This window comes from Pomacea canaliculata, linkage group LG10 (assembly GCF_003073045.1).
Source record: "Pomacea canaliculata isolate SZHN2017 linkage group LG10, ASM307304v1, whole genome shotgun sequence".
In the NCBI taxonomy this organism is placed as follows: domain Eukaryota; kingdom Metazoa; phylum Mollusca; class Gastropoda; order Architaenioglossa; family Ampullariidae; genus Pomacea; species Pomacea canaliculata.
The window spans coordinates 4,832,316-4,859,100 of NC_037599.1; the positions used below are offsets into that span (position 1 = coordinate 4,832,316).

The 26,785-nt window shown below is 43.9% G+C and overlaps 2 protein-coding genes across 2 annotated transcripts; both read right to left on the reverse strand.

Annotated features, from left to right (window-relative positions):
• Window positions 1–315: 315 nt before the first annotated feature.
• LOC112573645 lies at window positions 316–19,226 on the reverse strand. Its single transcript, XM_025254206.1, is given in 40 exon segments — window positions 316–664; window positions 955–1,023; window positions 1,184–1,377; window positions 1,380–1,497; window positions 1,667–2,002; window positions 2,279–2,426; window positions 2,785–3,068; window positions 3,205–3,312; window positions 3,314–3,390; window positions 3,710–3,875; window positions 4,086–4,284; window positions 4,580–4,719; window positions 4,935–5,147; window positions 5,224–5,245; window positions 5,305–5,459; window positions 5,635–6,473; window positions 6,476–8,333; window positions 8,335–9,225; window positions 9,227–9,523; window positions 9,751–9,928; window positions 10,283–10,551; window positions 10,788–11,051; window positions 11,228–11,473; window positions 11,754–11,972; window positions 12,312–12,531; window positions 12,810–13,044; window positions 13,255–13,527; window positions 13,657–13,932; window positions 14,157–14,304; window positions 14,510–14,771; window positions 14,993–15,175; window positions 15,531–15,874; window positions 16,106–16,308; window positions 16,563–16,737; window positions 16,897–17,043; window positions 17,203–17,346; window positions 17,652–17,831; window positions 18,148–18,313; window positions 18,608–18,863; window positions 19,085–19,226. Coding segments are annotated over 39 exon segments (10,539 nt in total). The 5' UTR covers window positions 18,841–18,863; window positions 19,085–19,226; the 3' UTR covers window positions 316–604.
• On the reverse strand, window positions 19,124–26,528 carry LOC112573646 (vitellogenin-like). Its single transcript, XM_025254207.1, has 6 exons — window positions 26,396–26,528; window positions 20,873–20,917; window positions 20,424–20,584; window positions 19,856–20,104; window positions 19,509–19,661; window positions 19,124–19,279 (listed from the first exon to the last, which is right to left on the reverse strand). The coding sequence occupies exons 1-6, from the start codon at window positions 26,526–26,528 to the stop codon at window positions 19,124–19,126; spliced, it is 897 nt and encodes a 298-aa protein (XP_025109992.1).
• Between the last annotated feature and the right edge of the window lie 257 nt (window positions 26,529–26,785).

Consider the following 26,785-nt stretch of genomic DNA (forward strand, 5'->3'; position numbering starts at 1 on the left):
GCATTATCACTCTTTTATGAAAGGATGAGCTTGAGAGAACTACACATTTCATGGTTCTTAAGAGTAAAGTAGTTTGTGATTATAAGAAATAAGAATTACACTTTTGTGATTTATGTTTGCTGACGTTTAAGACATTGTAATCCTTTTAGGTGAATACAGTTGTCACCTTACCCTGTACTAATTTTAAAATACAGAACAAACTTTGCACAACTTATAAATGTGTGCTCTCATGCATGCTCCAACACAGACACTGAACAGGCACAGCCATGTTTGGTGTTCTCCGCCAGTTTCCCAACAAATAAACAGACACCAACATTTATGCTTTAGATTTATTTATCATTGATTAAGAAGACAGTGTTCTGTGAAAGTATAAAAATATAAAGTATAAGTTAAAACATAGAATAAATATAAATAGAACATAGACATAAATAGCTAAATCAATTAAGAGAATTATAAGTGTCTTTTTTATCAGAAGGGCCGTGGTCGTTGCATGGTCGTCGTCACATCATGACTGAATGGAACATGGAGAGGGGTAGCTTGGGAAAGCAGGTGTGGAATGTTTGGGGATTGGGGCTTGGGAAACAGTGAAGGTGAAGACAGCATTTTAGGAGGTAACACGTCGGGAAGACTTGGGTCTGATCCTTGAAACAGTTGGTTGGAAAGCCTGTCGAAATATAAATCAAATAAATAAAAATTGTATAAAAGAATGTGTGGTATTGTTTGGAAAACTTTAGACAGCTTTAGCACACAACAGCGAAAAGACCATTTCTGATTTAGCATGACATAACCTAAAGAAATGAATGAGTTTCTGTATCTCACATTCTTTTCAAATGGGTGTTTCTGAGATTTTTAGACTTTTGTGTCATCACAGTAGCAAAGGAAAAGATATCAAACAGTTTAACAACATTTTCAAATATTTATTAAAACATGATTATTTCTATGATTGATATTTACCTCAAGCTGCTGCCGAAGATCATCAATGCCCGATGCACTGCTTGTGAACCATAAAGTTGATGGTGTGTACTGAAACATTTGCCAGAGTTTATTTATAGGCGGCTTTTATAATTCACAAAAACACACACTAGTCATATCACATCTCAATTGACTGTTGAAAAACAACCTTCCCCAACATTTCACTTTCCAAAAAAAAAAACACAAGAAAAAATTTACAAAAAAGACTCACTTTGTTGATGTAGCTTAGAACTGTGGATTTGTCAGGAATATAGGCCTGGACACTCTCTTGAACCTCTTGCAGGTATGGCTGGACGTCTGGCAGTTCTGACAGAGACTTGAGCTGGACAGGCAGCTTGAGTTCTACTTGGATCTCGCCATTTTCAGGGTCGTAGACCGTCACGTGACTGTTTTTGAGCAGCCTTCAGGAGCTGGCTTGAGCTCCTCCAGTTCCTCTTCTGCCAGTTGATATAACAGTTTGGCGATATTCCTCACACTCTGCTTGATGTTCTCTTCAACCTGCCAGTATCCGTAGGCCCACACACCCTGTGGACATATGTCAGATGAGCGATCAGAGTTTGGAACAAGTACTGCTGGCCACCGACATCCAACGAACAAATTCACTCGAAGGGTGTCGGCGATAATAATACCAAAGTAAATAGATTTATCTCTAACAACAAATATCAATCCTCCAGTCACACTGCTCTCTACTCACCTGTTGATACACCTCGTTGGCAACGGTTTTCGCTGTCTGAAATTCCGGTCTTTGGAACAGACCCTGCATGCTTCCGTTGACTTTGTCGCGAACGTCGTAGATGACAGCGGTGTACTCTTCAGGAATGTTTATCGATGGAAGTCGGTTACCAAGGTTACCAAGCACCTGCATGTAGTCATCGCCGAGCTGGCGTACGCGGCTGTTGACCATCTGGACGCGCGGGTGGACCTTGACGCTGTCCCACGTGCTTTGAGCGCCATCTTTCAGCTGCTGCAGGTAGTCGTCGATCAGACCGACGCCTTCGCTGAATGTTTTGAAGTTTACATCAAGCTGACCCTGGATCAATAAAGAAAATTAAATACTTTTATTTTCTTAGTTACACATAAGTTTATTTTGAAAGGGTTTCCATCAACAACACACAGGACTTACAGCAGCAGTCGCAAGAAAGCACGGAGTTGTTGTTTACTAAAGGTTGAGACCATTTATTATTTGGTAAGTGTGTTGATTTGAAATCATATTTAACAAAGTTGAGAAAAACTTCTCAATAAAATAAAAGGTTAGTGATGTTTCTCGGTAACCACGGTACAGTTGCCTGACTCAAAGGTAACCAACCTCAATGGAAGTGACGAGGCTCTGCAGAGCTTCCTGGTATTTCTGGCGAATGGGGAAGCTGCGGACAGCCTGCAGCTGGTCTCTCAGAGACTTCACCAGGGAGATGTAACCTGTTTCATACTGGGCACTCAGGTCGCCTAGGAAATCCCTGTTTGTGTAACAAAATGTAACATTAAATGTTTTTTTAATCGTTACTTTACGCGTTTTTCAAAATGAAGACGAAGGTTTTTTTTTCAGTTTCTCATTTTTACCATTGACAAAATTTTAGCAATGCTGGAAAGTCCATGTCTTGGAATGTTGAACAATTAGTCTTTTTTTTTTTTTACTGAACTCACAAAAATGGGGTATATGAGAAAGGTCGAGAGTTAGCTCTATGCTTTAGTCTAAAACTTGTATCCACTTAGGTAAAATATCTTGGAAGGGTTTTCTTCTCGTCTTTTAAGGACAGTCGAGATTATGTTACATTATACATTTTTAGCCTTTTGGGTCTTTTTGTTTGACCCTACCTTGTCCAGGAGTATGTCTTCTTGACCTGGTCGCCCATATTCTTGAGGTAAAAGTCGTTACGATCGTACTTCCGCTTCATGTCAACACGAAGTTTTTCCAGCTGCTGAGCCAGGCGTACAAGTTCGCCCTCCAGTAAGTCCAGCAAAGGCTGGAACTCAGAGGTCATCTCGTTGGTGATGGCTGAATACTTGGCACCAATCTCCTCTCCTACTCCATCATAGGCTTCACGCAAAGCCGTCTTGATTGCCGAGGTGTATCTACCAGCCTTGGTGCGAGAATAATCCTGAGTGCAAGTGCCAAAAAAAATATTTGTAAGTTTGGCAAAGCAAAGCTCGAAGAAATTTCTGTTTTTATTATTTTTGCAACAGGTCACATGTCTTTTAAAATATTTTCGAATACAGGTAAGTCAAAGAAAGTACCTGGAAATCTGCAAGTGTTTGTGGTCTCCAGGCAAAGCGAGTGTGGAGCAGTGTGGAGGTGTTGAGGCGCATGGCGAAAAGGCTGTCGGAGATTTTTTGATAGGACTGCTTGTCGGTACAACTCAGCACTGATTGCAGAGTCGTTCACGTAGCCAGCCTTCAGCACCAGCTTGTTGTCTGGATTGTCTGAGAGAAGAAAGATGGCAATTTCCATTCATGTTGCTTTCAACGAAACAATCTCACAAATTTTACTTCATTAGGAGACATAGCCTCTTCTAAGGACTTGCATACATATTTGCCACAACTACTACAATGATGATGGACAGAATGAGTGAATCAGACAAGAAAATCAGGGGAGGAGATCCGACAAATGATTATGAAATAGTTCTTTGCTAGAGATGAATCTCGCGGTTTAAGGTGTATAAAAATCTTTGGAGTAGCTGACTCTCTTTCTCCCTCTTTCTCTCTCCCTTTCTCTCTGAGTGTGAAGCACAACCAATCTCACCAATATCGTAGCTGGTCTGGAATACTATGGAACGTTTGCCAGCGTCAACAGTGATGTCAGACTGAATGACATCGTTGTCATCATAACGGTTAGCAAGCCTGATGATGTAGGGGTCCACGGATGTAACCTCTCCTTGAACGAAGACTTTCTTCAGTGGACTAACGAGCTGTGTAAAAAAACAAGTGTTCAGTCCACAAGACTGCATGATTTAGGTTTAAAAATTAAAACCATCCAGTTCACTATAAAGCCGAATTCAAAATTATTGTTCTAGAAGCAAACTGTTTACTTTCTGATGACCTTCCTTGCCGTTTCAAATACACCTGTGTTAGTCCTCATGTGAATATTCTAGTATCTACCCAAAGGTGTTACAACTCACCTGCAGGTTGATCAGGCGTCGCAGACGATCGATTTCTCCACGGAGCGCCATGTTTTTCCGCTCCCGACGTGACGTCAGATACCAGGTGTCCACAGAAGCCGAATAACGGTCATCGGTTGAACCCAAATGTGAGGTCAAGCTCAGGTCCACGTCAGTGTACGGGTGCATGATGGCCAAAGCCAGGCTGTAGTTCGAGCCACTGCTGGGTACAGTAAAAAGAGCAATACAGTAATAATACAGGAATAGGGGAAAAAATCAGACAATGCAGTCAGCTTACATGGGGTACGATCCCCTCCTCACACTACTTTCCACAAAAATTCTTCTTTTAATGAGAGGTCTCAGAGAGTTCGCTTTTAACAATCTTCCAAAGAAAGCTTTCTGTATCCATGAAGTAAAGCTACCTTTATACAAGTACTTCTACCATCAGTCCGACACACACACATGATAACACAGCCAGAAATTAATCATGGTTGGAGTGAGGAATAACTCCATACCTGTAGCTGTCCGAGACGTCTTTGAGAGAGGAAGAAAGGGTCAGAGTTTTACGAGAATCTGTGGAGTAGGATACAGCGGTCTTTCCATCCCAGACAGTACGGCCTTGGTTCACAGCCACCTCACTGTCAATGCGCACTTCCTGTTCAAACCCAAACATATGCATAAGAACAGCTTCTTGGATGGCATTTTGGTTTTAGTTTCCTTAAATGTAATTTATACAGTTTAGCTTGTATAGTTTCAAAAGACAGTTATTTTAATAAATTTTATAGTTAAAAGATTTATTCTACAGGACTAAATTAAACTTTTTAAAACAAAACTAATTGTTGGCGACAGTACAGCTCCCCATGGTCTTACCTTGCCAATAGCTGGAAGACGGAAGAGGAGGTCAGCCTTCGTTTTGCTGCCGGAAGTGACCTTTGCCGTGAAGCCGATTTGCTTTGTGGTATCGCGGTCCGCATCCCAGGCGAAGGTGGTGTCCAAAGTGCTGGTGCCGTGGTTGTCAGTGTACTGACCTGTTGCCTCGAGGGTCCTGGTTGGCACGCCTACCTTCATGTTAGCATCGTAGACCTGTTTGAGGGAGGACAAGGTTTGAGTCTTTAAACATTCTTTGTGGCATTTTACTACTTTTTAATAGGTGTATCACATATTCGAATATATATATATATCTGTAGATACAGATTTACATAAAGGTTCAAGTTCTGTACTGTGCACACCACAAACTTACCCTACGGAAGTTCTGGCTATCGTCTGAAACCTGGAGTCGTAGAAGACTTTCTGGTTGGCAGCCTCGTCCCATGACAGATACCCCTGGCTGCTTACTTTTCTATCCTCTGCCACTGCTGACATGCTAGCACCCAGGGTGCGTAGTGGGTGAATAACCTGTGGGAATAAAAGCGACATGGAAATTATTGGATATTACTGTATCTGCCAAGTCCACCTTTCATTTTGTCATATTAAAAATAACATCAAGTACTTCATCATTCGATTATCCAAAGGATTATTCGATGAACGAAACAGTACAGGAAGTTTACGAAGATAATAACAGTGCACAAACCTTGAAAGTGTATTCCACATCTCGTCCATATCCTGTCTTAACGTTCTTGGCCGAGGTTTTGAAACGAATGTTCTGGTTGACATCGTTGCGATTCCAGTTGACGAACACATCGCCAATACGCTTCTCATTGTCGCTGGTCATCGCCGCGGTCACCTGCATGGGCTGTGGCTTTCTGACGGTGATGGCGGAGGAAGGATTGTCGGCCAACAGTAACTCAGCATCGGCATCGAGCAGGGTGTTGCCGTTCAGGCTGACCTCGACCTTGGGCACGTACTTCTTGTCGGTCTGGCTGTGTTCTACTCGGACTTTGCCTGAGCGAAGTTTCTCGAATGGTGTCACGATGGCGACTTCGGCGCTGACCTCTTTGTTGTACCAGTAGTCCTTGGAAGAGAACATGCCGTCTACCACGACCTGCTGCTCTGGCGCCCAGCGTACCATCACGTGACCCGTCTTCTGTCCACTTTCTGTGTTCTTCACCTCGACCCTCATATCTTCCATGCCACTAATCTTGCTGGTGAGAGAGGCAGCGGCGTTGACATCGAAAGGAGAAGTGTACTTCAGGGCAACCTCTCCGCGGATGGCATCAGTCACAGGAGAGTTGAAGACGGCGCTGGTGGTGAAGTCGTCCAGCTCGCCCTGATGGGTTAGTGTCATCTCCACGTTCTTTGCTGGTTTGAAGGGGGTAGCTAGTTTGCCTGTCAGGGTCATCGGTGATGAGGTCATGTCCACGCTGCCGAGCAATGAGTAGCGACCTCGACCAAAATCAAGAGAGCTGCTCAGCTTGTGCACTTTCTCCAGCGATTCTAGAGATCCTTCAGCGACCATGCTCTCATAGCGTTGAATGGAGATTTAAGAGTAAGTGCAACGGCATACTTGGGGCTCGTTTCGGCTCTAAGGTCTGCGGAAATCTTGGAGCTGCCATACTCGAGAGAAGAAGAACAGGTGTACCTATCGTTTGAGCCTGAATGACGGTATTCGGCTTTGACTGTCTCGAATCCTTGGTAGGGAGTATTCAGCTGTGCTGTTGCTTCGATACGGCGCCAGTTGTAACGGTAGAAAGTGACTTTGGAGGAAACGGTTTGAGAATCCATGTAAGTGACAGACCCTTCGGTACTGAAGCGGCTTGTGTCTCCAGAATGCTTGAAAGAAGCCCCTACGCTTGTGAACTCATCTAAAGGTGTGGTGATCTTGACGCTTCCAGAGAGTTCGCTAGGGTTGTTCTTGAAAACCACGGCTGCAGAGGCCTGGTCGGCGCCATAGTTTCCGATCAAATCGACGGAGAGGTCGTTGAGATCGCCTTTAGTCTTCAGCGTTAGGTCGGTGACCTTCTGGTAGTTTGGTGTGTCGATGATGACCTTGCCACCCAGCTCAGTGCTGTCGTCAATTGTCGAAGAGACACCTTCGGCCGTGAAGGAGGCAGAGTTCCAGGAGAATGTGGACTTTCCGAGCAGCTTCTCTACCGATTTGCTGTACTCAGCAGACGCGCCCAGGTCAAGACGGGGTCCTTTTAGGGTCATCGCGTGCCTGTATCCACCAGTAAGTAGGATTCGCGCTACAGCTGCTTCGAACTTCTGGCCGTTGATCTGTACCATCGTATTTCCGTTAAGCTGGCCGTCATCTTGGGTCATTGTGTAAGTGACAGTCTCGGTGCCCCATGCGTGTGTTAGCTGAGCAGAACCGGAGAGGCGAAGGGGTTGCTCTCTGTAGCTGTTCTGCAACTTGGTGATTATTCGCTCCATGTTAGGGATAGGAGATGTAAAGGAAGCATCCAGATCGACGTTGAAGTCTTGGGCTTTGAAAGTTATCGAGTGCTCAATCTTCATGCCTGTCTTGTATTGCAAGGAGCCCTTGGTGACGAAATTTGTCATCACTCCTGAGTAACTCAAGGAAGCTCCAACGTCTTCAAAGGTCGTGAAAGGTGTAGAGGCTCTGACTCTGGCAGTGACACCTGATCGTGTGTCTAGCTGTCCAGTAAGGTCAACCGCCTGGTCATTGTAACTGGCGCGGGCATTCAGGTTGGCATTGGTGACATCACCGCGCAAGCTTAGAGACGCCCCAAGATCCTTGGCGAGGCCGTCAACCATCAGTTTGACGGAGGTGGAAGCACTAAGGTCGGCCGTTTGGTAGCTGTAGGTGTTCTCGCTCAGGACGCTGTACTGAGTGCCGTAGTTTCCACGCAGGGTGTTTCTCAAAGAGGTGGGCAGCTGGCAGTTGTGGTCCATCTGCAAGGAGATGTCTTCGGTGAAAGGCGATGTCAAAGAAGCAGAAAGACTGACGTCCTGCCATTCTCCTTTCTTGCTCACAGATGTCGTGATGACCTTTTCGCTCGACCCTAGTTTGTACTTGAGGGTGCTGGAGGCGGTTACATCTCTCTGGGCCAGATCCAGACTGGAGTCGCTGGCGATGCTGTAGCTGGGACCGTAACTGGCGCTGAATGAGGTCGTGAATGGGTTCCTGGCTTTGTATTCTACAGACACATCGACATTTTCGGTGAAAGGTGACGTGAAGGAGCCAGTCGTCTTCAGAGAGCGAGAATTCAATTTATGATTGAGCTTGCCTTCCAACTTTTTGCTGCCGTAGGATAGAGAAGCCGAGCTCTTGAAGTCGTCTATATAACCTTTCTTGTTGACTTTAACTTCGATGAGGTCAAGCCCAGCAGGAACGTTGAGGACCAGCTTGCCATCTGTGCTGTAGGTGCTGTACTTGAAACTGAGCGTCGGCGGATGCCCGTTGGCTAGCGACGTCTACCTCGGCATGGCTGTTAAAGGCAGTCCAGTCCCCATCATGTCGCACGGAAATGTGGTTGTCCCTGTACTGGTCAAAGGGTGTCTTCAGCTGCAAGGATCCTTGGAAGCCAGTGGACCAGTCCATGGTGAAACTACCTTCCAAGTTCTGCTCGGGAGGGTAATGCACCTCAGCCTGCGTCTGGATTCCGGAGTCTTCCTGTGTGTGTTTCATGGAGACAGCGAATTTACGGTAGCTTTCCAACGGGGTCTCCACGTTAGCTGAAAAGATGATGGGTTTGGCAAACGAGTAAACAGTGTTCAGGGAATAGATTTGTCTGGGAGCGATCTCAGCTTCGATGTTGTTGACACGCCCGATGTTGTTCTTCCTGCTCGTGACAGTCAGTTGTGCGTATGGCAGCTGTCTGTGTGGTGTGGCGATTCGCATCTTGCCCATGTAGTCTGCCACTACATTCAGAAGGAGGGAGGCGCTGTACTTGCCCAGGAGGGGCTGCACGGTAAAGTCGGCGCTGGAGTCGAAGTTTTTGCTACTTCCTGAAAAGCTGTAGCCGGCATCGACCATGGATACCTTGTCCCATGGCAGTTTCAGCGTGGCGCGAGCCAGGGTCAGGGTCTGAGGGCGAACTCGTAGTTCAAAGTTGACAGTCTGCCGCACGCCGTAATCGATATTTATCTTCGATGTGGCATCGTCGCCGCTCTGTTTGTGTGAAGCCTTCATCATGACGCTCCTGACAACCTGGAAAGGAGAGGTGAAGCGAGCATACCCCTCGATATCGGTTAAATCGTTGCTGGAAATAGAAGCATCGACTGTGACCATGCTTCGTGGGCTCCACTGTACCTGAGCTGACCGCTGTATATGGGTATTGGGCGTGCTTGCTGCTGACTTTAACGGTGATGTCCTCTGTCCAGGGCCAGGTCAGAGCAAAGTCAGAATTGAGGGCCTTGGCATCGGATCTGAATGTGTAGGTGACGGACGCCTTTTTCTGGCCATTAAGAACTACGGCAGAGTTGTGAGTACATCTACTGGATATCGAATCGTGCGACAAGGTAACGCTGAGGTCACGCACTGCACTCCATGGAGAGAGCACATTTAAAGATCCAGTAACTGTAGTGCCAATATTCTCGTAGCTGCCACTCAGATCCACCTACAAAAACAATGAGTTCAATACTCTATCAGGAATTTTATAAATAACCTTACAAAACTTTGCCGAATCATGTTCGTGCTGGATAATTTTTTCAGAACCTATTTGACTACTAAAGAAAATTTTCCATTCAATGAAATAAGAAAAAAAGTTATTAAAATATGTTACTTTTATAAGTATCTTACGTAAGTAGTATTGTTTCTTGATGCTTCAAAAACAAACCAACCAACCTTCAGTTCGCGACCACTACCCCAAGAAGATGTCAGCGAGCACGTGATGTCGTTGAGGCCATTGGAGTGCTCCCAGGTCGTGGTGATGGCGTTGTCAGGCGTGCTGAGGACTAGTTTCCCCTTGTTACGCAGTTGCCAGCCTTGAAGGTTGTGGTTCATGTCGAGCTGAGCCTGGTACCTACAGACCACACTTGCTCTATCAAATATCTATTAATTCATACTGCTTAACTAGCCTAAGCATTACCAGCTTGTTTATCTTTTACTGAAAGTTTTGTTCATGTAAACATATCCATTGCAATATTGTGCAAAGCGATATTAAAGAATCAACTCATGCACATTACTGTAACTTCAAAACTCGATTACTGAAAATTTTACCTACATATCTACTAAACAAAATTACATTAAGTCAAAGTTGTATATCTTCAACCTTGTTGTGTTGATTTTCTGGTTATGCCTGATTCATTATTTATCTTAAATTATTTTAAAGTAAAAAATTTAGGCAACGAAAGAAGTGACATAACTGTGGCCGTACCTGTCTCCTTTACGAGTGAAAGCACCGGTGCATTTGTAGATGGCGCCATCGTCTTCATGGGAAAGTGAGAGGCTGATATCCTCAACGATTCCGAGAGACGATTTGAACGTGACATCACTCTTGAGGCTTCTGCTGGCGAAGGTCACATCGCCGTTCAAGGCCTTGACGGACAACTCCATGCTCTTCTGTCCCTTGGAGACCTTGACGAGGGTGTTAACGGCAGCAGCATCGATGGAGTGAGCAACGGAGGCGTCCATACGGTTCAGACCCTTCAAAAAAAAACAAAAAAAACTCCTAGCTATAAGCCACTGTGAAATTTGACAAATATTTTGTTGACTAAACAAGGGAGGTAAGCCAGCCGCTTTATCAGTTGTTCAGTTTGAATAATTCATCTGAAAAACGTTTTTTGGAAAGTGCAGTTCGCCTAACGGCCGAAACTGTTTACGACAAAAGACTGAGCCCTAGGGTTTAACTGTGCTTGTGAGGAGAAAAGAAATGTATTCACCTGGAAGGGAGTCTCCGCTTCCCAAGTCATCTGCAGGTTGCGCAAGGACAAGGGCTTGGAAAGGCTGAGGCTGGAGGAGATTTGCTGCGATTTGTCACCGAGCGTCATTTTGCCGTTGAGGCCGTAGTGCTGGGCATCGTCATCGTAGGCCATGCTGATGGTAAGAGAGTTCACAGGCTTGAAGGGAGTGGTCAAAGTGAGCTTGCCACTTGTACTTGTGACGTCACGAGAGCTCTTGAAGGTGCCGCTGGCTTGGAGGGAAACCTGTAGGAAGGGAAGATAGAAAATTGTGCTGATGAAAAACATCCTTGGAAATAGGATTAGAAAACAAACACACTTTTTCTGGCGGTTTATACACTCTAAGGTAATCAAACGACACTGATCGAGGGAAGATGAAGGAGTACAAAGTAGTTGTCGTCATAACTGAAAAGATCACTGACCTTAGCTGACTCATCTTTGTCTTTGTCCCAGGCAACCTCGAAGTCTGTTTCGAATGTGTTGCGTTTACGACCACCTTCTGCGTTGAGTACAATGTGACGAGTCGGGTAGATGAGGTCTACATTCCATTTACCCCGGGGTCCTTGAGAGATCTTGGAAAGACCTGACAGGCCGTAGGTGTCTTTGCCAAACAGCAGTTTCGAGCTCAACTGAAGGTTCTCTCTGTCTGTGTTGGCGGATCCGGTGAGCTGTTTGATGCAAAATGTAAATCACACAGAAAGTATTATTTTTATGTCTCCAAGTAATGGCACAGAAATAATGAAATAGAAATATTTTACTCGTTTCAGGGTTAGTCTCTTCAACTTACAGTTATTATTTCATCCAGTGCCTATAAAGCCATAATTATTCATAAAATGATGTGTAAAATGGTATGTTTAAAACCATGATATGTAGAAATTCTGATATGTAGAAATATACATTTAAAGCCATGATCTGATATTATGTACAAGTGCAAGCATTTAAACCAACCTGGACGCGCTTGTAACCTTCTGCTTCGATTTCTGATGTGATCTCGTACTCGCCGCTACCCGAGGCTTTGTAGCTCGAAGTTGTTGAAAGGATCTGCTGGCCTTTCCTTTTCATTGCCATCGTGTAGACAAACTGCCGACCGCTTTTCTCTTTAATGGAGGTTTCCAGGCCGTATTCCTGTCCAGGGTATTTGAGACTAGCCTCACCCACCCATTTCAGCTGTTCATCGACTTGTTGCGAAGAGAAACGGCAGCTTCGATTCTCTTGTCCTTGGCGTAGATGATGTTAATGTTGCTGACCAGAGACTCGTAGGAGTGGGCATGAGCTCCAGACACCACTGCGTCCAGCTGCTGTTGAATAAACAAAGAATGGACTTGAAGACTTCCACGATCTAGGTGGGACTTTTATTTTTATTTTTATTTTTTTTTATTTGTAAACCTGTAGCTATGGAAAAACTAAATGACAGGGTAATAGAAGTTTCACAATAAAGGTCTGGAAATATTTTATTAAATGTTTGCGTCCCAAACTGAATCTTGACGAGTTCAAAAACAAGCATACCAATGTGGGCACGGTGGCCGTGACCTTGTACTCGATGTCCATCTTCTCCAGCGATGTGAACTTGCGGTCAAGTGAAGCAGAAAAGGTCATCTCTTTGGTCTTGTCTTTGACATCTTTTCCGTACACGATCTTCAGCTCACCTCCGCTGTGCTTCTTCTTGTGGTTGACATCTACGTTCACGTCCACATTCCAGTCAGGATTTTGCTTGAAGTCCAAGTTTCTGTCAAAGCAAGAGACGCTCAGATAAAAACCACAACTACTACAATCTTCAAAACAATGTGGACGATCGAAAACTCACGTTGGATACAAGAATGTGGTGTAGGGTTCCTATTATTATAATTTAATTCTTGCTATGATGCGTGGAACTTAGTGGACTATACTCGAATGCCATCATGACCTTTTTTCCCTTCCTAAGTTTTTTTTATTACTTTTAATAAATTTGTAGCAATATGTTGAAAAAAAGTAATGATATGAGAGATAATGTAGAACAAGACTCACGTGGACAAGGTGTACTTTCTGTAAGCACTAGTGCTCTTATCACTGAATTTGCTGTTGATGCTCAGCTTGTCGGCTCCCACGCGTTGGATGCTGTAGTCGACCGTGACCTTTGATGTCACAAGGCCGTCACGAGCGACTATCTGGCCTTCCAGCTTCCCGGTGAAAGGTCGTGACTTGAAGCGAATTTCAGCATCGTAGCGGGGACCACTCTTCCGTCCTTTCTTCTCAATGTTACCTGTTGACAGTCGGACGGAAGGTACTGGCCATGTGAGATTTAGAATGTACTTCCAGAAACTATTGGAACAGCTTTCATCCATGTCCATTACAGCATCAGTTCCACACAATCTAAAACTATTTTGCACGACTAAGAGATTTCTTTTGACTATCTTCTGAATTAAAAGTTTGATATATATATATACGGCTCTAGAAAAAGAAAATGGCTTACATTTGAAGCTGGCTTTGTCCATGAGACTGGGGATGTCCAGAGAGAATTCCGCGAGCAGACTTCTGTCCTCTCTATACGCAGCGTTGCCGACGAAAGACACCAGCTGTGCGCCGGGGATAGTGATGGTGATGACAGGGCTAACCTCAAAGCTTACTGGTCCTTTCCTGGGAGTCTTGATGTCCATGGTGGTGCCGATGTTTAGGGAATACTGCTTCTTGCCGTTGATGAAGGTACCCCGAACGCTTTTCTCTGCATCCGTGTTAGTGTAGGTGCCTACAAAAGCGGAAAAGGTTATGTTCTGAGACTTGGGTTTATTTTTTTTTTACCACCGAAACAAAGTAAGGCAAATAAGAACTTGCAGAAAAATAACAAAATTATCGATACTGATCTCCGTTTGGTTACCTTGAAGCTGGAGGGGTGTAGCGGTGACGCCTGTTAAGGTGAGGTCAGAGTTCAGAGAGCGACCCTTGACATCCAGCTGCACGGTACCTCGGAGGGCTATTGTGTCGGCTTCAGGACGAACGATTTCAAGCACGGGAGTGTATTCGATCAAGCTGTCTTTGTTTTCCACTTTAACCTCGGAGGTGATGGAGTAGATGCTGCTGTCGTCCACAGTGATGGTGCCCGTCAGGCTCTTGAGCCCAGCGTCGTTCACCACGCCACCTGAGACGAATGGGACTGGTTGAGAAAAAGATCATGGCTGCTGGGAAACCTGACTTTATTTCTTGAGTAGTACTTACTTTAAAAAAGTAACCCATATACCAAGTTAAAACCTAATAAATTACAGAATTAAAGATGGTGATGCTTGGCGTAGCATTGACAATTGTAAATAATCATGAAATGGTCAATGACAGCAAGCAGGTGGATGTTTGGTCGAGAGAAAGTTCACTACAATCGCTCACCATTCAAAGAGACTTTTTTCCAAGGAGAAGCCATGGAGATTTCCACTTCCTTCTGGTCGTAGTTAATCATAAAGTCGAAGGAAACTGCGCGCACAACGGTGGAGCCAGGGGTGTCGAACGACAGTTGAGCGACGCTGGAACGTTGATTCTGAGGAATAACAGAATATGTTGTAAGAAAACTCCTGTCCTGCTGCTTCAATAACTTCCGGTGTCAATGAGGTAAAACTAGCAGGTTAAAACATATTTTCAAACCTAAGTGATAAAATAATTTTTAATAAATATTTTAAAGGGAGAGCACCACTAACATCGCAGTAGGTCTGTGATGCTCTCCCTTTGTTATGACGGGGACTGACCTCAACACGCTTGGCCAGCAGCTTGTAGCCGGTGTGGGTGTCTTTCTTGTACAGGACGATGCTGAAGGCTGAAGGGCCGGTGAAGGGGAAGAAAGGTCCTGTAGTCTTGAGGGAGGCATTGGGGAACTGCAGCTCACCACACAGCTCCAGGCCGCTGAAACGGGCCAGGGTGTCACCTGAGCACACCTTGAACTCTTTACGGTTCTCCGTCACCATCTTCTGTTCTCGCTCCTCGCCATTGCGAATGATGAAGAACTGAGATCTGTAATCAGAAAATATTTTATGTGTTTAAAAAATGTACAAAATCTGTATAAGGAAGGTAAATGAGTCTTACATCTACAGATATAGCAAGCTAGGTATTTTTTCAAGAAATTTTAAGTGAAAAAAATTTATCAGAAAACTGGCCTTTAAAAATGCAAAAATAACCCACACCCTGAACAATTTAAAAAAAAAAAACAAAAAAACATTAGACACCGCAGCTACCTGATGTCGATGATGTCGAGCTTGTCGTCAGGCATGTCGATCTGGACGTTGAGGACCTTGCCTCTCTCCAGCTCCACCCGACCCTTGAGAGCCAGACTGGAGTGAAGGGTGCCGCTGACCTTGAGGGCTGTGCGAGTGACTTTGGCATCAAGGGACATCACTCCATCGACACTCACGGCGCCACTGATTGTTTACACAACAAAGTTCATACAATTAAATGAACATTATAGCGTGATCATGGCAATGAACAACTGGAGAGTTCTATTTAAAGTTATCGAGAAAGATTCTACGATGATGAAAGTAATACAAATTCTGAAATTAAAAAAGTCAGGTATAAAAATTATCAAATAAGCTAGTATAAAATAATGTCATTTGAAATATAAAAACATTTATTTCCTGTTTATTTTGTTCACAAATCTTTGTCTTCTTTATTCTATGTCTCTCCTCATCTGAAGTCCTCGTAAAGGTCTAAGAAAGTTTTTTTTACTAGGTTAAAGGTTAATCACGTGTTACTTTAAAGGTTGAAGGTTGCTGTTACCTGGGGCGCAGTTCTCCATCAATCTGCAGGCTTCTGGGGCTGCTGGACACCTTGCGCAGGTCCATCTTGCCGACAGCGCGGACATCGACGGTGGCGGTAGCGTTGATGGACAGAGTCAGGGGCAGACCACTGGCGGTGGGCACTGTCATGCTGCTGTCCAAGAGTTGCAGGCTCTGGGTGAAGCTGAAATCATGGTCCTTGGACAGTTTGATCAGGAAGTCTAGCACGTTGAATGTTTTGCCGGAGACGAGCGAGTTGATGCCTTGGAAGCGACTGGACAACAGCTCATTGCCGAACACACTTGCGTAGATTGACCCTTTGAGTTCGTCAAGTCTGGCCTGCTTCTGTATCCAGAAATTAAAAACAGTGGCTATAAGAAAAGTGAGGATAAAAATCACTATTCTATGACACAAGACTGTGCTTGTTAAATGTTATAAAAAAATTGTCCCAAAACGGGTTAATAACGATTATTTAGTAGTTTGGTTTTAAATTTCACACGAATGATGTTGAAAGCTCAAATGTATCAAATGGCAGCTGACTGCGAGTGTTTTTAAATAAATACCGAGATGGCTCACCTCTGAGGAGCTTGCCTTTTTCTCGCCGAGGAAAGTGTAGGGACTCAGGAGGGTTTCCATGAGGTACTCTAGACCCTCAATGCGGCCACCGACCTCCAGGAGGTTGACTGAATGTCCGAACAGTTCCACACTTAAGTTGGCGCTCAATGAACGGGGGAGGGATGATTGCGAAGACCAGATCAGGTTGGATTCGGCCTGGGCACCTGAAAATGTCCAACAATTCCAATTTTGTTGACGATGTTTCAAAATACAAAAAATATGAACCTTTTGATAAATTTTCACTTTTCTTAATAATAATTCTTTAATATTTAGGACCAAGATTGCTTATTGCTGCTTCGAGAAAATTTACCTATTAATGTCTTATCAATGTACCTTTCCTTTAAATTAATTTTGCATGATTAGACCTAATTTACTAGATGAGGTCTGCTAAACCCATTTTGGCGATTCCCTCCTGTACCTGTGTTTATCAGCTTGAGGAAGGCAGACTTCTCATAGTTGCGAGAAAACTTGACGGGGTTCAGGTCAAATTCCTTGTTGATTCGAACGTTCTTGACCATCTCTTTGATGCTTTGTTTCAATGGGCTTGATGTTTCCTGCAGGTTGTGAAGGTGTGTGAGGACAAAGGACCCGAGCTTTTAAGGAAAAATGTAGAGAATTAGTTTCAAATGTTTGCTCTAGGATAAAACTGTCTTACAACTCATTAATTATACCAATAACTTAACAATCTGTGCAGGAAGCGATATTTTCTTTTAAGGGATTCTTCGGCGAATGGACTTTTAATTTTGTATTACCTGAGACTTATCAGGCTCCCCTTCGATGACAGTTTGGATCTGATTCAGAATGTCAGGAGTTGCACACGTCATCAGTTGCAGGTAAGCCGCAGTGCGGAGTTCAGCATCCTCACTTCCATCCTTCAAGATGTCCATCAGCTTGCTTCTCTGCATCACAGTAAACAGACAAGAATTAAGAGACCTTGTTTCCTCGCTTCTAAAAATATTCGGAGAGAGAAATAGAGAAAAAAAATATTTCTTTTCCATAAACTTGTTTTCTGTTTAAAGAATATTAAAGCACGCGCTGCAGGTTTCGTCTTTACTTACATCACTGTCACATGGCATGCGGCGGAAGGACCTGGCGGCTGCCACTCGCACCTCCATGGGGACTCGATCAGACAGACAGCGGGTGACGATGGAGGTGGCACGGCTGTGACCAGTATTGCCCAGAGCACTCAGGGCCACCAGGACCTGACATCAGTCCAACTGATTAGTCTAGGCATCTGTGAAGCTCACTCTGAACCTCTAACTTTCAAAACCCGATCAAAATTACTTAAAATAAGCTACATATTCCCACTACAGAAGCAACTGAGATGGTATATATCTTTAAAAGGATATATCTTGAAATGGATATATCTTAAAATAGAATATAAATCTCTTCCCCTGCCATGTTGGAATTATGCCCATGTTGGAATTATGGCGGTGTACGGCTTTCAATGAAGTTTTTGTTGTTTACCAGAGCAAGAAACATGATATTTAGCCGCAGCAATACTCACGGTCTTGATGGTGTTATCGTTGACGTAGCAGCTGCTGCCGATGTCCTTCTCGAGGGCTGCGATGATGGCGGTGACGCCGAAGTTGGTGTCGCAGTCGTCGTTTGATTTGCAGTAGTTGTTGACAAGAGCTGACACTGGCAGCATGGCTCGCTGTTTCAGGGCGTCAGCACTCAGGAGCTCCTGAACAAAATAAATTTTTAATTAATACGAATGCTGACCCGCAAGCTGCCCTACACCAACCCCTCCTCCATTACAAAAGACTAAAATTTAAGGGGGAGCGATTCTGTTTCTGGCGATGTGTTTGATGTCTGGAGGATTCCTCTTCATGTTTACCACGTATTCCGTGATTTGCTTTTGTTTCATTAAATTTTTTCTTTAATATTCTCTTTCTTTAAAGAAATCGAAACAAATAATTTTGATGGACTGGTCTAAGCCAGTTCAAGTAGACTAAGCGATTGTGACTAATTAATGGCTGGTTTATCTAAATCCAACTCACCTTGACGGAAGTGAGCATGTCGGATGTTGGTTCCTTGATGAAGGCCAGCAACATGAGCCACAGACTGACTTCATTGCCAGTAACATCGCCACGAATCATTAATTCTTTCATCATGGCTACCGACTGGCTGGTGCCGGCCATGGGCAAGGTGTCAGTGAAGAACTTCCTGCAAGCACGTGACATGATAGATATAGCTTGAGTGCTCTCGCTCCCTCTTTCTCAAAACACACACACTGTCTTTGCTCGTCAGAAATCAAATTGTATAAATAGCTGATTTATGAGTTTGTTTTGTTTGTTTGTTTGTTTGTTGTTGTTGTTTTTTTTTGTTGTTGTTGTTGTTGTTGTTGTTTGGTTTTTTTTTTTTTTTTTTTTTTTTGATTTGTCGATCCCCACACTTTAGAACTCGACAAAATCAAGAGAAAAAAAAAAGTCCTTTCAACAATTCATTCCTGTAGCTTACAGAGTTCGCTGGTTGTTGCTGCTGCAGATGACTTTGCTCTTCAGCTGGTTGTAAATGTCTCGGATGTCACTGATGTCCATCTTCTTCACGATTCCGACGAGCTGCGAGAACATTCGAGGCACTTCGGCGTGCACACCATCCTCGGTGACGGAGCACAGCTGGTCCAGCGCGCGCTGTGCACGAGCTCGCACATCACTTTCGCTTCCGAGGTTGTAGCCGTGGTCAAAGGGCATTTGCACTCGAGTCTGGATGCCATCTGGAAACAAAATTGCACAAGTGAAATATAAATATTGTCATTATCCACTAGAAAAATAGTTTGCTTCAAGATAAAAAGTTAATTATCTCGATTTTTGAAAATCTTGAATCTGCTTGCTGTTTTAAATGGAGTTTCACGTTAAAGATATTCCAGTAAATTAAAAGACAGACCACGAGGCTACAAGGCCGAGGGAATGGAAACACGAGAAGTAGAAGTCTCACCACTGCGTGTAGTGACCCCGCGTTTCTCCGTCTTAAAGGTCAGTCTCTGAGTAACGGTCGTGCGGGCGCCGCCGCTCTGGAGGAGAAAGGCCGGAAGGTGTGAGTCTCATCGCACGTGCTGGACCTCAGGATTCGGCTTGACACCTCCTGCGTGCACTGGTGCTCGCTCTTCATCAGCGGCAGGGACTGCAGGTCCTGCAGAGGGAAACGGAGTGTGACTAAAACGCAGATGACTTCAGAATCTTCGGTATTCTCAATCAGCTTCATTTACAGACCAGCCGCCTCATTTTCCCAATATACCACTTTGAAAAACTTCCCTTTCCCCACTTTTTAAAAAAGTATTCTACACTACAATTGTCTTTGTAGAAGTGGGTTTAGGTTTGAGCAGTCGTTTGGTTAAACCGATTAGAAACTTATTTCTTACCGAAGCCATCTGATAAGGAGTGGTCTGGATGCTGCCGATGTAGTCGTGGCGGTCTGTACAGCCCAGGAGGTCCTTCGAACGCTTGATGGACATGGTGTACCAGCCGTTGCTTGTCACCTCGTACTTGGCTTGACAACGACCTGTGACGTCAGCCTAAGACAACAGAGAAGGTGGTCTGTCATTGTGGGAGTTCACAAACTCATGCCCAAGTCATTTCCGCTCATTTCATTCTCATGGCACGAAGCTAAGACAGGTCCAGAACCATAAAGTGGAAAGAGTTTACAAGGGAGGTAAAACATGGCAGTAAAAAGGTGTGAGTTATCGTAATCAGCCAAGATGTTGCCTACCTCCTGCACAGTCTCGCTGCCCTCGAGTCTCTCCATGGAGTTCTGCAGGGCGGACAAGACACCTCGCTTCACATTCAGCGCCCAGCCATCCTCTCTGTTGTCAGGGCACAACTCGGCAACAACGCCATCTTGGTAAGAGAAGCGAAGTGGAGTTGCCTCCAGCACCCGTCGCAGCTCCTGTGAGCGGGGGGCGGGAACCAGCTGGTCATCCTGCAGTGGGCTTGATTCGTAGATGGTCATGTCCCTGAGCTGGTTTGGGGTAGAAATACACCTTTAAAACTTTTGTTTAATTCTTCATGGCAAACCACTTTAAGTTAATTTACGGATATATTCACCTACTTGAACTACTCGTAGACTGAAATATCTATAAGCATGTGCATAGAAGGAAAGGGAAAAAGGAGAACAACAAACCCTCTTACCCCAAAAAGAAACAATGAAGATTATTGAGTAGCATATAGAAAAAGAAAACACAAAATTGTTGATTCCACCAGCAATGAACCATGCTAAAAAGAAAAAAAATCTTCTGCCGACAGAAGAACAATCTCCACTCTACGTGAGCTGCACTCACCACTAGGACGAGGTCACACTGGCTTATGACCTCGATGTCGGCTCGTCCTCTGATGGCCAGCAGGGCCTTGTTCTCGGACGCTCCGTCCATGGCTGTCTCTGTCCGCACATCGTAGTCATAGGTGTAGGTCTTGCCAGTCTCGTAGTTGAACTTCTGGGAAGCTGCAGAGCACAAGACATCGGTCAGAACACAGACCACAATCAAAACACAAAACCCTGACCACAACCCAGACCCTGATCATGAACAAGGGTGAGAACTTGTGATCAGAAAGGGAAAGAACCAGCGGCAGTTCGTGATGGGACTTGTCAGGAAGATAGACTAGGATGTTGTGTTTGACTGGTTGTGTGTCAGAGAAATAACAAAGACGACCATGAAGGGACTATATCAGCTGGTTAATTCACAAACGATTGTTAAAACATCCGCTTAGAATGAAAAAAAAAACAACTTACGTTTGCATGTCGTTGCACAGTTACTGCTCCAGTCTCCAAGTGGGACTGCACCGAGAAAACACAAAGAAAATTTAGTAAAATGCAAAGAGAACTTATTATTCGGCTTATTGTTACCATCATCCTAAAAGGAATACAGTTTAGGACCTGGCATAAAATCTGTCATTATTATTATGGTCTTATACCAGTTAGTTAAAGTCATCTGAATGAAAGTTATTGAGTAGAATATAAAAACATAAAAGATGAAAAATATTTCAGAATGATAAAGGTTGCGGCTTATTGAAAAGAGAAAAGTCTGCGCGTGTGTACATGCATGAAGTAAAGAATTGGTTGTTGGTACATAGTCTAAGTCTAATAATGAAATCTGTCAAACAGAAGAGAGAAAAAAAAAAGAAAACTAAAACATAAAGAACCAAAGAGTATTGTTTGAAATAAAAAAATAACACACACACACAACGCGTTCCAGTTTAATAATTACCAGTCCTTGCTAAGTGCATGTATACCATTCATAAATAGCCACAAACATCCTACATCCGACTATCATCCCATTGAAACAAAACAAGCTTAAGATTTATTCCCTTTAAAAAAAACAAGCCATAAAAAGTCATATTCAACAAAGAATCAACAAACATTAAGAACTTGAAGCTGACTTCACCTGCTGTTGCGGACCCCAAGAGAAACGAGAGGACCAGAAGTTTGGCCTCCATGACGATTGTATCCTGCGTGTGTCCCACCTCTTCTCTTCGCCTGGAAGGCAGCAGTCCAAGCCGGGAACAAACAGTAGCTGTCTTGCTGGGGATGCTCGTGGCCAGCCTCTTATATACCACTGTCGCTGCGCCCAGGGAGACAAAGGTCGGCCCCACTGATAACTGGGACAAAAGGTCATTGGGCAACAGACCTTAACCCGCAGCACTTCATCTGTGCCCAGGCCGTATCAAGCTATTCTTCAGCTGGCAAAAAGTTCAGATGACCTAACTAGAACTGTCCTAAATCAGATTAGCTGATAAATAATAAATACTGCAGAACCAGGATGGTGAAGTGAGAAAAAAGATGCGCAAAACATTGGGACGACACCATTGTTTGAAAATCTTTATTGATGTCAGACAACGATTATGCATTTTCAGTTGTGTTACCAGGAAGTGATTTTTGTGCTTGGCAAAAATTTTATTTATTAAACTTTATAAGTTTTACAGTTCTAGCTTTCAATTCAAACAAGACTGCCTGCAAATGTTTCAGTTTTCCCGTAATGTTTTTTTTTTTATCACATTGACCCTCATGTTCATGTAAACTTTGAAAAAAAATAAATGAATTATAATTTTATTTTCTTAACGTCACTCGTTTTGAAATCTTCACAGGTAGGGAGAATGTTTGTGACAAGGTAGAAATGACTAGTTGGGATAGGCTGGCTATGCCTCCATTTTCAGTAAGGTTGTAGGTGTAAGAGTACATTAATTAGAACACTGTGTCCTGCTGATTGCTTCGTCAGGTAGATAACAAGTGGTTGACCATGCTAGGTCCTCGTGCCTAGCTGATAAAACGCAAGGTGAAAAGTTATCGGGATGCTAAAGGTTAGCAGGTTAAACCTGGACGTGGTCATGTGAAAAAGTTGAATAGTTTTCTGTCATTTCATACTCCCTCTAATTCTGACTCTTGACCTTTGTTACTTTTTTACTCTTTGTACAACTGCCAGGTGCGCACATGTTCTGTATACATACAATGAACTCGCTGTGTTTAATGAAGGGGTCACAAAGGTCGCTTTCATGATGATACAGGAATTGTTAATGTTGCTTTAATGTTGAGATAGGCAGCTTTGTCAGCTGGTGGTCATCGGTGGTACAGTGATTTTTTCTGTATTTTTCGACTGGTTCAAACTATCCTGGGAAAAACATCTGTTTTCATGTAAGTGAATTTAGGACAAGTTTTATTTACAAAATGCTAACTCGCTGTTTGGTAACAGGTTTAGGAAAAAGATTTAGAGACAAAGTACTGACCGCTGTATTTTATAATAATTGTCAGAAACTTTGAGCTCAATATTTTTGTCGAGTCAGTCATTTGATATGGTTTCTTTGAAGAGTCGTGTTCTGCAGCTATCTAAAACACGTAAATGTACTTTCAGGGAAACTTCCTTGTTCATTATTAAAAAATTTTCTTAAATATTTCTTTTCTGTTAGAATGCTTTGAAGAAAATATGGCCGAGGAGATGTCACAATATGAAATCATCTCCGAAAAAAGTGTTTCTGCTTTCCAGCGTACGAACATACAAACGGTCCTTTTGCCATTCATTTCATGGGGCAAAGTCTGAACTTATCCCAGTAACCCCGCCCAGTGTAAGTATTTCTTCAACAGTCAGTATGTCAACAGCTGTTGACACTCCAGGCTCTGGCTGTCAGTACATGTTTAGCTTGGTAGGTCACTCGAAGGACCATTCCCCAAAATGTAAACCAAAATATCATACAACTATTCCTTTGAGACAGGATTGTAGCCATTGCCATGCCTCCTGACCTAAACAAAGAACAGTTTGTAGATTGTAACCCGGAAATTCTTGCTTACACAAACTTTATGGAAGATAGCAGCCATGGAATGCTTGTTGACTTGCACACGAGCTTCAAGATAGAGAGTAACCAGTGAAATGTTTGCTCGTGAGTACACCTACTGACACACCTGTCCTGTTGTTTCATACGGTGAGGTGCGGGCTTATCTTTACATAAATGATGTATTTATGTTTGTACGGAGCTGCGAGATGAAAAGAAAGTTTCAAAAAAAAAAAAAAAAAAAAAAGCAGAGAGCATTCAGGTCCCTGCACGTGCAAGCGCATGTACAAACAGGAAGGTCAGGAGGGTGTCCTTGCAATATATAGGTTTGAGGAAAAGCGAAGATGATGTGAAAGTAGATCAGGACATTTAAAGTCATCACGACCTTGGTGACAAATAATTTCTTGTTCAATCTGTGTGTTATCAATCAATTGGCTGCTGCGCCATGACATGGTGCATTCAAAGTTCAGCACGTGCTGAGGTCATGCAAGCCACGAAAACTGGGAACACGTAGGACATTCGTAATGGCTTTTCTTGTCACTTTGCTAACCCTGTACAAAGGAAACTCTCATGGTAGTGCCAGCTACCCCCACACACACACATACACAAACACACACACAAACACAAACACACGCACGCACACATACACGCACACCATTATTGAGTACCCTCATCCCGAATCGTAGTTCGACTTATTTTGAAGCCAACAATTAAGCAGTTAATGATTCACATAAACTATCATTATGAAGTTTTTTCCAACAGACACCTGGCCAGACGAGATTTACTCAGGTAAAAAAGAGATTTATTCGGGTAACCAAGGAGGTTGAATGGTTCTACACTCAAGAGTCGGCAACAGCGCCTAGAATCGGGAAGACTGGATCCCTGGACTTTTCCAAATGTACCCTGTATGTCCAAGTGGCCAACATTTGACTGTCGCTTGTGCAATGAATGTTGGTGCCATAAAAGTGTTCACCCACACTGCCTTGCGAGGGAGAATCGTGAAGGTTAGAGGATTGCATTAGATGAGAACATTTTTTTGGAAGGTGACCAACATTTATTAAGATAACAAGATTGCGATATCAAAGTTATTAAGCACGGAGAAAGCCTCCTAATTACGATTAGCTCCCCTGATCAGATTACTTATAAAGATTAGATAACTCATATCTTTAATCTGTCAACAGCTGACGTCAAACTCTTTGGGAAAATTTCACGGCAGTTAGAAACTTGGAGACCTTCTACTGCGCATTGCACACTGGCGACACAAACATTGCACGAGGACACACACACACACAAACACACACACACAAACACACACACACAAACACACACACACACAATGCGATCTCACGCTTGATATAAGAAAGCAGTGCGGATGGAGCACAAGGTTCAGCGCCTGTCAGAAGCCCTGTAAGCGAGCTGTGCGGGCAAAGATCACATGGTGGGGACTTGTGTGATATCCGCTACCAAAGGTCGTGTATTTGTTTCCACGTGCCGGTGCTTGAGACCGCGCGGCGCTGCTCTCTCCGCTCCACAATAGATGCCGTGAAAAGCGCGTGGCGAACTTCGGTCCCTGGTTCAACGCCCAGAAAAGCCTCGTCAACAACTGTAGGTCAGCGGAGAGCTGGGCGTTCTCGTAAACAACTAAACAAACAATAAAATCGGTGAGGGGCAAGGTCTACACCAGTATTGGGACAGTCAGCTGTACGTCTGTGGTGCAAAAAGTGTTTAAGGGTTGAGTGCTAGCTCATCTTTCTGGTTTTTCTAGCTCATGTGTTCAGTTTATTTATTATTTAGTATAGTCTGGCGGGTAGAAATCGCTGACTAGATATTTGTTACGGAACTTTCACAAGAGCACGGGGTCAACATTGCAACTGTTATTTTTGTTCTAAGGCATCTACAGCAGTCCGTTAGCTCAACGGTTAGCGCCTGTCACCAATACACTGAGGATTAGCTGATTCAGATCTCGTCTCGGACACGCTGTTCTTTCTCTGCATGTGGCATCTGTTGACAGGGCTGGCTGCTTTGATTTGCTAGCTCGGCGTAAAACACATATCCTCTTGGAGAATTAGGTGTTTAATACAGAGATAAGATGTTTTGTTGTAACTATGCCGATTACTTTTTTCCCCTCGCGCTCAGTGGCCGACGAAGGTGATGATAGTTTAAGTGGCATCACCAACCCTCGTCAAATATGTGAAGCGGTTTTGCAGTGTAGGATCCTGAGCATGCGTTTTCAGCTTCGATCAGGTTGTAAGTGAACATAAATTAAACATTTCCTCTCGCTTCTGCCACATATCTTGATCTATGACATCGAGCTATGACATCGCCGATGATCTGCGATCAGTTATCGTTAACTCGCAATAACGACAGTTTTTTTTAAAATCATAGATAAACGAAACTTCGTCAGAGCCTGTTATCTGTTAGATAGTGGAAGTTGGGTACATACAGAAGAACCAGCGGACTGCTAAGCACTGCCGTGACGCAGGTAACAGATAAGGGCAGCCGTGGTGTCGAAAGTGGTGATGGTGGTCGTGGTTGAAGAGGCGCTGGAGAGGGTGTCAAAGTGATACTTGCAATGGAGATAATTGTAAACTAGAACAATCATAAGTTTTTGGTTGACTTACATGGTCACAGAGAGAGAAAGAGAGGTGAAGGTAGATTTGATGGTATTTGACAGGTGTGTGTGTGTGTTTGTTCGTGCTTAGCGACGATGTGGATTGATGGCTCGAGTTGGCGAGGGCATGGATGGCTCAGCGGCAAAGGAGAGGAAAAAAATCTTTCAATGGAAGACACTGCCTCTTATCACTGAGAACACATCTTTAATTTTATTTTTAGTAATTGCATCGAACTACGACATCATACAAATATAGCAGTAAAATTGTGCAGAATAAACGACACGTACAAAGTTAAAATGATGACGATTGCATTAATGATAGCTGCGCCGATGTTTCATCAGTTGATATCAAGCTGGCTTCTTGCCAGTCTACCAATGATTTACTGTCCAGTTTTTTTCTCCGAGCCTGAGTCTCGCCAATCACTGAGGAGGACCACTCGTAATCTCTGGCCGCTAACTGCTCCTCCAAGTTGTTATCGTCATCTCCGGCAGTCTCGCACCCAGAGGTAGCGACCATGTTCCCCTCGTTCTCCTCATGTTAGTCTACTTGGGACTCGTCAGCTCTGAGACATTTCATCTGGGCACCATCTGGCTTCGACCCGCGGCGTTCGCTCTGTAAGCTGCTGGCCGCTTGTCCCGAGTTTTTGACTAGGCCGAGGGCTGGAGGATGCTGATGCTCGAGGTCAATGCCTGGGGTCAGGAAATCGTTTCAATAGGTTGGTAGGCACAGTCCGGCCTGGATGCAACTGGTGTTGATGTAGACACGTGCTGTAT

Bases quoted from the DNA above. Each gene is read 5' to 3' on its own strand.
- LOC112573646 (XM_025254207.1), bottom strand. From the start codon at position 26,528: ATGGTCGCTACCTCTGGGTGCGAGACTGCCGGAGATGACGATAACAAC. The intron at 20,105-20,423 runs GTGAGTGCAGCT...ACCCCAAACCAG, and splicing joins AGTGTGACCTCGTCCTAGTG to CTCAGGGACATGACCATCTA. The intron at 19,662-19,855 runs GTAGGCAACATC...CTGTTGTCTTAG, and splicing joins GCAGCGAGACTGTGCAGGAG to GCTGACGTCACAGGTCGTTG.